The following is a 13,899-nucleotide window of genomic DNA, read 5'->3' on the forward strand; positions in this document are numbered from 1 at the left end:
CCATCCAGTCTGTCGTCTGAAAACACACGAAAACCACTGTATTATCCTCTTTTGGAAATTATTAGGGAAGCACTTCAAATTAATTATGAATATTAAAGCTGTTCCTTATTCATTCCTTATTCATTTTCTCATTAAATAATCAATATATATTCACAGCTCTGATCATTTTCCACTCTATAAGATTTGAGAAGGAGTCATTGGCTAATGGTCCCCGAATAAATAGTTCCTCATTTGTTTATTTCTGGTAGGAACTTAATATATTGTGTCAAATATTGAAACAGTGTCTGACTTTGATTTTCTCTTCTATAAATAGTTCAGTGTGACCTGACTGAGCAGAACCAGTCAGTAGTTTTGGCCTCAATGAGAAGTGAAAAAAAGAGAAAGGGGCAACAATTTTTTAAATTAAAGACATCAGCTACTCCAGTGTAAACAAGCTCACTTCTCTGCATTCAAAGTTGATTTTGTGCCTTTTTAATGATTAGTTCCATCACATCCTCTGAGCCATTTGAACCTGACAGAAATAATCAATGAGGTGCAGAGCATGAGTGCTGGGGGAGTCACTGAGGTGAGTGCAGCAGCTAAACACTTTAATACTGCATTTTGGCATCATTTAACTTAAACTTTGTACAAAACATTCCCTCGCATGTCTCAGAACTCTTCTTTGACTAAGCTGTAAGGCGCTGGAATGACTGCATTTCAGAACTGTCTTGTCTATAAGGCGGCCCTCATTTTTTATACACAATGGAAAGTGGGCACTGGATGCACATGAGGTTTTTAAGCAGCAAAAGGTCTCAATTATGTCTTTACAAATATCCCCCCCTCCTCAATGTGGATGCACATGAGACACAGGCGCTCTGAGTAACGCCTTTGAGTAAACAACAGCTTCAATTACACAAAACCTTTAAACAAAGACTTCACTTGTCATGTAAATTAACACCTACACATCACTTTTTTCAGGACAGGACAACATCGCATGTCATTTATGACGCAAAGCGGCAGCAGGAGGGCCTGGTGGCTTCAGAGCTCTGCTGAAGTGTCTAACAGCAAGTCACTAGATCCCTCGGTAGACCGTGACCCGAGGGCTCCCTGTGGAGATGCGCTTTTGGAACTATTAAGGAGTAGAAAGAATGGTGGCGTTATTAGCAATACATCCAATTACGCACTGATACACTCAAAGTTGGAGTCAATGTAATCCATTGGGTGTGAACGGTGACATCCTGTCAAGACTAATGTCTGCCTCGCAGTCCTCTAAGTCACAAATCGAGTCTGTGGCGTTTTCGTTGTTGTGAGAAAACTGTGATATCCTGTCAAAAGTCTCCTCGTGCTCTATACATTCAACTACGTTTGGGATCATGTTGACGTAGGCGTTTGCGATTTCCTTGTGGATGAGGGTATCTTGGTTGTATGAGACCAGCTCGTTGCTGATATTCACAGTCTCCACAGGCGTATTGGAGCAGAAATTGCGACAGCCTAAAAGGCTCGCAAAGGCCTTCCTGAACTCGGCGTTGAAGGCGTAAATGATGGGGTTCAGGGAGGAGTTCGTCCAGCCAAACCACACGAAAACGTCAAAGGTAGTCTCACTGACGCACGGCAGACCCGCTTCCCGGTCTGTGGCCGGTCTTTGGCAGAACGGGACCATACAGTTTAGGACGAAGAAGGGTAACCAGCAAAACACAAAGACACCCATAATCACTGACAGAGTTTTGAACACTTTCGTTTCCCGTTAATTGACGTTTTCAAGGTGTTGTGATGTTGGCACTCAATTCTTTTGGTCCTGCAACTTTGCGCGTGCTCTGCCGCTCTCTCCAGAGAGGCTATTCTTCTTATTGTATCTGTGCAATCCGGTATATTCTAGTATAAGTCACAATCATAATTGCCACAGGAATATAGAAACTTATCAAAGACGATGATATTGCATACTCTCTGCTAAGGCTGGAGTCACAGTTTTCCTCCACTTGCCGAATCGAGGAAGAGTTGTGCGTCCCAGCCACATCGTCACTGCTGGCTTTGTGCCAGTTTAGCTGGACCGGTATGAATGAAATGAGCACAGACAGCGTCCAAGTGATGCTTATCATTACAAAGGCAACTCGCTGGGTCATCTTTCTCTCGTAACGGAAGGGGCTTGAAATAGCCCAGTACCTATCCACGCTGATGATGCAGAGGTTGAGGATGGACGCAGTGGAACACATAATGTCAAAAGCGACCCAAATGTTGCAAAAAGTGCCAAACGGCCAGTATCCTGCGACCTCTGCTACAGCTTTCCAAGGCATCACAAGGACGGCCACGAATAAATCCGATAAAGCAAGGGAGACGATGAAAATGTTGGTGACTTTGGTCCGCAGGTGCCGAAAGCGCAATACCGCGGCGCAAACCAGGATGTTCCCCAGCAGAGTCCACAGGATGAGAAGGAGCAGCAGGCAGCCCGTCACAGTGCGCAAAACCATGTCCTTTCTCCAGTCGTTTTTCGCTTCTGTTTCTGTGCTGTTCCACATTACGTCTCCGAGGTGTGACGGCGCAGAGTCCATCCCCTGCACCGATGAGAGATACTTGGCTGGGTTCTCCATGTGGCTCTTCAAGTGTAACCGCAGTAAATTTCTCCGTGAGCGAGGACGGGCGTACCTTTCAGCCACTCACCGTGTTGTCCCCATTGTCCCGCTCCGCTGACAGCCTGATCTGTAGTGAAAAACAGACGGAGTGACAGGAGTGAGCGTGTTAAAACTGAGCCAAGCGACGTGCCAGGTGCGCTGAGGGGCTGAAACGCAGCGTACAACGGTGAGCGCATGTTGCAGCCTTGCCGGTCCAGTTGTCTGACCTGGCTACTTCTGTGAATATTTTGGTCCACGGTAACCTACGCGCGCTGTGGGTGAGGAGGGAGTCCCTTCAGCCCTAATACACTCTTGGGCGCAAACAGCATCACGCCTGGGTTGGGTTGGGCGCAAACCACATCACGCCTTCTTTGAGCGTGATGTTACGCACAACAATGTACTGTGTTAGAGAGGGATTGCAAGAAATCCCTTAACATGTGAAGGATTTTTAACTCTCTTTCTTTGTTTTTTATTTAAAAAGTCCGATATGACAAACTTGGAATCGGACGATAGTTGTCAAGCCGCCAATGCGCATGAATGAGAAAGAGAAAGAAGGGAAGGTGAAAGGGGGTTTGTGCAAAACAAAAGGTGTGTGGATTAAATATAGAAACATTTCAAGCAGACACATACTGATCCAGTTCACACAAAAGTAAAACGAGTGTGAAGCACTCTCACAAGTAAGCATTAGCACTTATGGAGCTGTCCATGGTGCTGAAAAATCAAACAGTGGAGCACAATCCCCTATCTATCTATCTATCTATCTATCTATCTATCTATCTATCTATCTATCTATCTATCTATCTATCTATCTATCTATCTATCTATCTATCTATCTATCTATCTATCACACAACTACCCTGGGATCATTCTGCTTTGAGGCCTTCTTTATAAATATTTTTATACTTTCAAAACGGGGACCACTACTTGCAAGATTTCTGTGGCTGAAAGCAGGACTCCTGTGCACACGTATACGACACCAAACCCACTGTTATGTCGTTTATCCCTGAAATAAAAAGTACAGTATACATTACATACTTATATAATGTGTAGTTCTTCATGCCAATGAGTCTTTTAAGATATGCATTTCGCCCTCCGACAACTGAAGGTCACGGCAAAACCAGTGTCACATTACACAAATACAAACACGCAGCAAGCATGTTATACTAGGAACTCCACACGCGTTTGAGTCGGTGTGTGTTTGTGCAGCAACAGCAGCAGCAGCAACAGCAGCAGCAGCAGCAGCAGCAGCAACAGAGTCGTTTCCGGCTTTGTAACGTCATGGATATTTTAGACGTGTCTGTGTGCCTGTCAAATCGTTGTGACACAACGTCAAAATAATCCCCCGACGCCTGATGCCAAATTCTCTGGACTAACCTATAATCTCGGGATGTCATGTCATGAGGCAAGCTGTCAACGACGAAACATGAGCACTTACAATCATTACTACATACCAAGGAAATCAAAATGCTGACAGACAAAACGTGAACATGTTTGTCTGACCATGTCTTCAGAGAATGAGATCTAAAAACTCATTTAACTTACTGTGTTGCGTTATATTGTAAATACCGGAGTATTGCAACTGTTCACATTCGAAAAGAAACATGCATCTCTATAAAGCAAATAATATTAAAGGTTCAGTATAATTTTTCCCTGAAATTGAGCTTCTAAATTTTTGCTTTTGTAGTTTTTGTTTTTATCAAGATTTCTGAATTAAGCAGGATACCCTTCAAACTAGATGGCACAACAATCCAGGTTGAAGTCTCCAGTAATTCAAGGGCTACTGGAATGTCGTATCAGAGATGTGCAACTATAATTGCGTAGCGCCACCTTGTGGTGATAAGACAAACTGCTACCCATTCAGAATTTCTGTGGAAACGTATTAAGTGTCAGAAAGAGAACATCAGCGTTAAGAGGGGCAGACAAAATGAAAATATGTAACATAAGAGATGTGACAGAATGGAAAAAGAAGGTATTCTTTATTTTCAAAACATACACATTCATCACTATTGTACACATCATTTTATAGAGCACCATTTTATTGCAATTTCACAAAATCATATCACAGTGTGTGGTTGATTTTGATCGATTATTTTAAAATGTGATATGATATGGCATTTTGCACCTTAAACCAAGAGGACTTTACCATGAATTGGCACATAATGAGAACACATATCAAGAATATATACAGTGAGTAGCACCAGGTTGAGGATTGCTGGACCAGCTAAAGTTATGCAGTTCTGCATATTGTGATATACAATTGTTCAGTAGAAGAGAATGTTTTCTAACAAATGAAAGTGATCTCACAGAATGGGATGTTTACGTGTTGCTGATCTTTCAGGTGAATACAAATATTTGTAGTCTGGTGGAGAGGTCATTGTGACAGCATCATATGTTTCTCAACAAATTATATGTAATTTCATATTGGTTTAATAATCCTAGATGTATTCTGAAACAAGGTTCCCAGTTTTGAAACACACATAAAGCTGGAAAATGTTGATCTTCCCTCACAGTTCTCAAAATAAAGATCCTAGGACTGCATTACAATCAAAATAGTGCTGCCTAGTAACATCATTTTGCAGTAACATAATACTCACCATTCAACCTGACAGGACAGATCAATAGAATACCAGAAGGCACTGATGAACCTTAAACGACTGACACAGGCAGGTGCTATGTCTGAGAACTTTATACCAACTCATAAAGGTTATTCAAAGTATAGTGCTAAGATTGTCACTGTTTTTGTTGCTCAAGTCCATCCAAATAATTAAACTACTAAAAGAATAAAATGAGAACCACATCCAATAATAGTTGAATATTCCACATTAGTAAAATATGAGTGAAGGGGCTCACTGATAAACATACAGTCTTATGAAACAGCTCAGTAGAGTTGTATTACCTTTTCAGGTATTTGACACTAACCAGTAGTCCAGTGGTTCATTTGTAGTGTACTGTTTAGCTGTAATCTACTGGGCACTTTTAGTTATTTTATATGAAACAGTACAAATATTTTATTTAAAATACAGCCTCTAAATTTTACATGATGCACATCAGAGGAAAACCTACAGAAAGGTGTCTACAGGGCAAAGAGTACAAAGGGCTCTTTCAAATAGTAAAAACCAAAGATCCCTTTCATCCCCATCATTATAAGTCCACATTATTTAAAGTAATTGTTCAAGGAACATAGGCTAATAGGCTGGTCTTCCTCTGTTATTCCCTCACTGAGGGATTTATGTTTTTGTTTTCTTCCACAGCTTTCTTCATGTCTGCCAGAGTGTGACACAGACTGCCTCCTGAACGGTTGACCTGCGCTGTGACAAAAACTCTCAGGAGCCAGTGGTGACAAGTGTTCTTGTGCATGTTATCAGGCATTGTCAGTCATCTGTTACGCTATCAGACCCGGCGGAACACCTCAAAGAGGGAGGCCACTGAATGCATCCGGTAGAAAAGGTTCAAGGGAATGGCGAAATTGAGAACTGTGGTCCATATGCTGAAGCCAAATGTCTCCTGTTCCAACCCATTGTCATATTGTGGCCGGCAGCCAAAGGCAGGAAGGATCCACAGCTGGAAGATAAAGGTTTGAGTTAATTAAAGCTGCATTCATTGCGGGTAATTAAACCAAAACAATAAGCTGAAAGACACTAAACATTTCATCAAAGTGAGGGGGACTTCAGGGCTGGGAAATAATTCTCTGTTGATTCATCATTACTAGCAACAAGTGTCACATTACACATTCATAGTCGACAATATTAAATCATATTGCAGCAGCTTTAAGCTATGAAGGCAATCCTAATGTGAACACAACTTACTTGAAATTGACTACAAACTTGGATAAGTAAATCTGGTTATGTCAATTGTTCAGTAACAATGTGTCCACTACATAAACACATTTCATATAGTTGCAGGTGCAAAAGAAGTTGGTCCAAAGTCAAAATTTAAAAGTCCAACAAACGGAGGCTGTTGCAACACAGACCAAATAGTTGTTTTTCACACTAGTACTACGTCTAAAGAGGATAGCTGATTATAATTAAGGATTTTAGGGTGGCATCAGGGGTGGCCAATCAGATTATAAGGGGACATGGCTACCCCTAGTTATCCCTCTGGACACTCCCCTGGATAGTTGGTTGCCATTATCTAGACATTTTACCCACTCAACCTAATTCAATCAAACAAAGAGCAAGAGCAATTGCTTACCGAAATGTTGCACATCAGCAGGAACACAGCAATGTTCTTCAGGATTTGCCTCTTAATATTTCGGGGCTCCACCACTTTGTTCCCAACAGGTAGTGGCACTTCAGAAGGTTTCCTCGGACATTTGTACACCTGTCCAATCTCCTCCTGATCATTCTCGATTGTGACACAGGCCCTGTCCGGGGTCTCATAAGCGCGGTTGATGATGCCGTTGTACGGTGGAGCCAATGAGGACGTCACCGAGAAGATTTCTGGAGCAGCCGGTAGCTCAGGGTCGTCCCTCTCCCTGTCCCCTTGCTGACGATAGAGTGACTCAATGATGAAGAGATTCTGGACGTACTTCTCCAGCACAATGAGCAGGGAGTAGACCAGGTTGGTCCAGCGATATGGTGGATTTGTGTTGGTGCCAAACACAGCCACTATGCTGCACCATGACATGAGCCAGGAGCCAATTGAGGACCCAAAGAGCAGCTCTGTGTCCAGCTGTCTGGACGGGTTCTTGGTGGTGTCCAGTGGCACGTGGTCCGCCCGGTATACGAGCAGACCTGAAGCACCAGCAAAGCACATGAACACCAGCATGACAATGCCATAAATGTAGAACATGGAAATAGCTGACTGACGCGTTTGAAGGGACTCCTCTACATGGTAATGTAGACTACCAGGATCCCGATAGTGCTGGCCAGTGCAAGAAGACCCAGAATGGGGCCTACATTCAGGTTCTGGGTTTTGGTGCAAGCCTTTTCCGATTTAAAGAGAGGTCAATGGTCCGTCCAATGTTCTTCCACATAACGAAGAGAATGGCGGAGACGAAGATGTGGTACTCAATGTTGAAGGGATACAGAAAGTAAAGGCTGCTGGAGAACATGGAGCAGTGCTGGTGGTGCAGTTACAGTGAGGCTCTGGGTGAACTGCAAACAAATCAAACAGACGGATAGTTATGAAAAAATATGTTTATAACTGTTATTATTTAAGACAGTATTCACAATAACACAACCACCTTTTAGGAAATAATACTAGATCCTTCCAGCAAAAGCAAAATTACTCAAACAAATACAAGAATGAAAGAGAAAAAATAAATAGCAAATATGAGCTTGAGTAAAATTTCAGTTTTCATTTTGTAATAAAAAGCAAGAGCTTGCTTTACACCAAGGCTGTGTAGACCTCACTAAATGGAAAACAATTTTTTTTGTCTGAGCCTTTCATCACAAAATACTGCAAAATTGTAATTACTTAAATCAAGTTAATCTAAAAGGAGAAATCCAGATTTTTATTTTCATATGTTGATTTAAATTGATTAAACATTGATTGGATATACTGTATATGGATTGTAAATGACTAGTCTAAATTGTTTGGATTCTCTCCATTTGATTTCTATAGCTAGCTATCACAACACAGCTGTAATGCCTGCATTGTATCCATTTTGGTCAGTTACAGGTAAGCAAGTACAGTTTTTTTAAGCTCTCAGGAGTGGAATTTCTCTGCTGTACTGCCTAGCATGCTGTGTTTGTGACAGTGTTGGTAACACAGTGTAGTATCAGGGCAGTCAATCCCAGTCACATTCAGACCACCAACATCTTTTATCAACGAGTACCACTCTTACAACAACAACAATAAAAGACAACCAATGCAATAGGCTCATAGCATTCATGAAACACCAGTGTAATCTGGTTCAAATAAACAAGGACAACAATCAAATTTGATCATTATCTGTAGATTCAGAAGTAGAAAGGGAAATGTGCTGCCAAGAATTCTGCAAGAATGAACCCTTCTTTTCCAGTGTGAAGGTGAGGGTCCTCACTGCAAGATTCCTGAGTAACAATTCACTTACCAGTTAGGCCTGGCACAAACTTTGTGCAATTTCAAATCAAGTGTATTTTTTACAGTGCAAATCCAAAGTCCGCAATTATATGCTCACACTGTATGGTCCACTTGCCAAGCAGGACTTAAGTACTCTGTGAGTGTTAAATTGAGGAGCATTGACAAAATAATTAAATCTTATATAATTATAAAATTATGATTATAATAATTTTCTTTTAAAATCTCCCACAGATTGAAGTGGAACTCAGAGAATATGACTTCATTATGATTTCATCCATATCTATACTTGCCAAAAAGGATTACATTAAAGTCAATACAGCAATGCCAAGACTGCTTGTTCAATCTAACAGAGTGATTTCGATAGAATAGAAATATACTACTTACTTACCATTGAAGCATTTAAAATTAGGACTTAGGGCAGTTTATTGTTTGTCAGAATATCATATTGATTATCAGAGATGCACAACATATCTTGCACGTATTAGCCATCAGAAGCAGGTTATTTTTAGTTAATAGCATGGGCTAAAAAAATGTCTTTTTCTTTTCTATTTGACTTACAGCGAGGGCCCTTTGCAGGTTCAAGACCATCGGCCTGCACTATACTACCCCCACTTTTCATCACAACAACAGTAAAGAAAGGCACTTTATTTCTCTGTTGCACAAAGTAAATAAGGCCCCAGGGGTGGCCCTTTTGAGACACATCTTGGCTGACTTATGGCTTTCAGACATACTGTAACAACAGAATGTTCATTTCTTCTGCTGGTGTCATGGCAGCAACATAACTAAAGTCTCAATAGCATTTTGTTTGTTTAAAAATGTATGCCACAAGTTTGGTTCTTTTGTGGTGCAAACTTTAGCTGTAACTTTCTATCTTGACCCTTGGTCATTTCTCCTCGTTAGCTGAACGTCTGGGCACTTCAGATGCAGATGACAATTCACTTTTATTCTTATCCCCTTGTCAAACCCACCACAACACGCTATGGTACTGCTCTTGCCCTCTAGAGGCCATCACAACAAACCCTGTCGTGTGCCCCCTCTCACCCCCTCCCACCCTCACCACCAGAGGCCACCAGCATGGTACTGCACCCTTTAATTAAAAAAGGAACAACAGTCAGGGTGCAGCCAGCCTCATAGTCAGCCGGATATGAGGAGGAGCAGCTGAACCCCCCAACCCTGGGCTTAGATGTATCAGTTACTGTAATTGCAGCACCCTTGGGAGTAAGCGGCCTGAGGACAAAGCCGTCTGAGGTCAAGCGGGGGGTTGCCAAGGAGGGTGGTGGGAGGCTGAAGTGTGGGGAAAAGGCTGAGAGGGGGGTCTCAGTGGTAGTACCACTGTTTGTCTCCTGAAACCTAATAGAGGGATGCTCGACACACACAAGACCCACTGGGTTGCTGGCTAACCTCTCTCCCCCTCGCAGACCCTCCTCTCTTTCCTTTTTCTTTCATCCATTGAAGTGAGCTCTCAGTGGACTATTGTACTTTTCCTCAGGTACAAGCCAGCAATCGACCCCTTGGCCCTTACCTATGCTAAGGTTTCCGTAGCCAGGGCAGAGAGTCTCTCTTGTGGTTGTTCAAGAAGTGTTCGGCCTCTGACATCACACCATTGCACCACAGGAGGAGGTTGGTAAACACAGCATGGATTACACCAAATCTAAGGAGTAAGGCAGTGAAAAACAAGGTTGAAGGTCATTCATAAAGCAGCATTTTGCAGCTTATAATTTGGGTTTATGTGCATCAATTAATTAATTTGACAGTTATATCACATATTTTTTTCTAATGTAATGGAGGAGTAACATTGAATTGACAGCATAAAAATCACCTCTCGAATGTTTCAAAGCTCTTGATGACATCCTTGATGTGGAACCAGAGAAAATGCACCTTAACAAAAAAGATGAAAACAATCAAGAAACCAGAACAGAGTGTTCTTCAAAATACAGCTAAAAGAGAAATATGTCCAACAAAAATGTCAGTATGTCTCAAACAGTCTTCCCTTGATGTATGCAGTTACCCTTGAAACACATGGACAATGACAGGATTATATTGTAGCAGCAACTCTGTGCTCGCCTCAGCAACAAAGAGCACATTATTCAAAGACCTACCTGGAAAAAAAGACAGTCTAAAGCAGCTGAAAGATTATCACCTTATTGAAATTAAAGTGGGGTTGTAAACTTACCTGTGCTATGGTGTGAGTTGCATGAATGACAGGATATACCCCGAGCACAGCTGACACACAAGACCGATAGCCAACATAATACCCGATTCGGAAAGCATCCATGATGAGGGAAAGGAGTGCAAGGAGAGTCAAACCACCTGCAGAGAAAAAAAATGAAGATGATTTTGTATTTGTCACGTTTTGAAAACAATACATATGAATTAACTTGGCTACATATGAAAACAATTTAAATTTCAGATTTTCTTTAATTTTTTAAACTGCCCACAAACCTAAATCTTATTAAAATTGTTTCTTAGATGATGGCATAGCCTGCTTGACAAAACATGCTTTCCCTCTTGTACTCTCCAAGTAAAGAAAAACATGAACCTGGTACTTTACACATGCACTATCAAACTTGTGCGTAATCTTCCAAACTTACCTCGGATCCAGCATGTTGTTGCGTGGACATCTTTGTCAGTCCGCACGTTCTTCTGTCTGTCCCGCACTAGGATGTACCACATCATCCAGATCAACTGGAGCATCATGAGGCTGGTGACGAAGGACAGCAGGTGCTCCTCTTTGACAGAGGGGCCATGGTGCGCAATAGCGAGCATCAACGCCGCCCCGATCAGCAGCAAATTGGTGCCATACTGACCGCTGAGGATCTCTGCGTTCTTCCTCGGATATTCCCCTAACATACTGAGTCTTAGCTTGGAAAAAATCTTCTTGTCTTGCTCTGAGCTGGACGAAGAGGAGGAACTGTGGCAGTACTTGTTCAGGCACATAATGTCCAGGCCGTTGTGTTCCACCATGGTGAGAGACATGTAGGAAAATCAGCAGTGCCGAGAGGAGAATAAAGTCAAAGCCGCGCGCTATAAGTGCATTTGAGGGAGGCCAGGTGCGTAACCTGTTGCTACAAGGTGGGGATTCAGGCAAGGAGGTACCGTGCCAAACATGCTCATTCAATCTTCAAGGTCCGGCTCAGTGGCCACGCGAAGTGTCAATGTCCAGCTTCGCTGAGGATGGACTTGATAGATGCCATTCTCAACGAGAAACCCTGAAAATGAAATATCTGGTCGTGTAACCGGCTCGCTGAGTCACTAAAAAATGGGCGATATTGTTTCAGTCTTAGGTAATCCCAGACCGGCGTCCTCTTGAGACTCACATATATTTCAAAGAAATCACTGGGCCTGCTGTGCCAACCATTCACCGCCTACAGACGCAAAAAAAATTAGCACGGAATTATCCACAATAACAGAAAAAAAAACACCCAATCCACCTCTTCAGTGCAGCTGCCAGACTATCTTTCCAGGTCTGCTGAAATCCTCTCAGGGTGGCTATCGGTTGTTAAGCATGCAGGTTTGGATGTCATGAAAAAATGGTTGACTGTTCACAAACCTGCGATCTTTAAAGGCTGGACGCAGATGACCTGTCCAGTGCCACCTCTGGGGATCTTTGTATCCACATGCGGTTACAAACTTTACTTTGAAGAAGAAAAAAAATCAAGAAAAATCAGATATCTGTGGTCTAAATCACAATAGCTTTTTGTGAATGGATATCACGAAGGCGAACTCTGAGACCTTCAGCACTGAGGGCTCGTATGGATATGATAGGATAACCTCTGGTTTAATATAAATAGCTTGGGCGGATGCGCACAATCAGCATAACAATGGAGGAGCAGCAAGTAGATTAGAAGCTGATAGGTTCTGTGTGAGTTTGGGAGGGGTGAGAATGGTATTCTGGTCCTCTAATCATTATTTCTTAAAACGTGGCTGCTTGTTGAAAACCCTCCCAATTAAAAAGTGAAACGTGAACGAAACTGATAAAAAGCCAGTGTCTTCACGAGAGTTAACATTGTGCTTTCCGTCATAACTCAAAGAAAAACATAACAATAGTCGTGCTGTTTTAAGTGAAAATCACCTGCCACAACACTTGTTGAAATAAAAGGCACTTCATATTACTTTCCATTAATGTAAAGGTACCAAACTCTGCTAAATGTATTAAATAAAGTTCAGAAAAAAACAATCAAATACCATAATTTTTCTCTATGACGAGTTTTGTCTCATTCAAAACTTCTTCCGAGTTAGAAAAAGATATCGATTTAGATTCAAGTTTACAGTCTTCCTGCACAATAGGGGACGCTAACAAGCGTTCATGAGCGCACCTCCCGCGAGCTTTCATGTGATTTTTCACAATAGAAATCATAAGTTCATGTGGTCCCTTCTCGCTGCCACGAGACAGTGATTCCGGGAAGCTGCGTCACGCGGACAGGACAGATGATCAAATAACAGCACATCAGAAAACCATCCGCTGAGTATCGATTATTCGATCACCGAGAATCTAAGAGATCAAGACAAGGAGCCAGACTCGTTGGTTATCAGGGAACTATAATGGGTGATTGATCTGAACATTTTGATTAAATCTTAAAATGGTTAAATCAGCTCGCTGTTGTCTGCAGCTCAGAAAGAAAAAACAAACAACCTGTCTGACTTTGGGTGCAGTTTGAGGGCAACTCAATGACAGTGTAAAAGGCTTTTGATGTCCTCTTCACAATGCAATTTAGAGGTTACTAATACTTATTTGCATTTTAATGAGATTTCCCCCCACTAAACCAACTATTAAAATAAAATCACGATATACAGCTTTTAAAACAGTTTCAGATTAAATAAAAACATTTTGTTTAAGTTGGCTCAGACTGAACCATTCTATAACCAAACATAGATGCATCATGAATAATAGATCAATAACATTTGGACAATCTTCAAGGTAGTCTGCCTGGTTACCTCAATAGGCTGCTCAAGCACATTGTTAATGTCCATAAGAATGCAGGGCTTTTACATTAAATGAAGAAAGGAAACTACAATAACTTAGTATAAAGGCGCTATTCAAGACTTTGAATGAATTATCAACACAAAAGAAAATAGATCAACAAAGAGAAAAACCTGAGAAGCTTTAATTGATACTTTAATAATAAAAATGGAAGGATCTCTGCTTCGTCCTGCAGGACTTTTAAGGTCCTTGAATCCTGATTCAGCTGACCTGTTGAACCTTGGTTGTTCTTGTAAATGGTTTCTGTTTCAGGGCAGTTGCTCTTGCTTGTTAGGTTAATTTGCGGGCGCAGCTTTGTGATATATATTTTTGTATGTTGCTGCGAAA

General features: G+C 41.7%; 2 protein-coding genes across 2 annotated transcripts; both read right to left on the reverse strand.

The window, feature by feature from the left end:
• Nucleotides 1-1,183: 1,183 nt before the first annotated feature.
• drd5a (dopamine receptor D5a) lies at nt 1,184-2,564 on the reverse strand. The gene is given in 3 exon segments (XM_034690877.1): nt 1,184-1,725; nt 1,728-1,826; nt 1,829-2,564. Coding segments are annotated over 3 exon segments (1,377 nt in total).
• A 2,026-nt stretch (nt 2,565-4,590) lies between these two features.
• otop1 (otopetrin 1) lies at nt 4,591-12,107 on the reverse strand. Its single transcript, XM_034690133.1, is given in 10 exon segments — nt 4,591-6,146; nt 6,777-7,420; nt 7,423-7,509; nt 7,512-7,646; nt 7,649-7,681; nt 10,114-10,136; nt 10,138-10,242; nt 10,411-10,469; nt 10,765-10,901; nt 11,183-12,107. Coding segments are annotated over 10 exon segments (1,779 nt in total). The 5' UTR covers nt 11,568-12,107; the 3' UTR covers nt 4,591-5,975.
• Between the last annotated feature and the right edge of the window lie 1,792 nt (nt 12,108-13,899).

The sequence above is a fragment of the Notolabrus celidotus genome, chromosome 1 (assembly GCF_009762535.1).
Source record: "Notolabrus celidotus isolate fNotCel1 chromosome 1, fNotCel1.pri, whole genome shotgun sequence".
Classification (NCBI taxonomy): domain Eukaryota; kingdom Metazoa; phylum Chordata; class Actinopteri; order Labriformes; family Labridae; genus Notolabrus; species Notolabrus celidotus.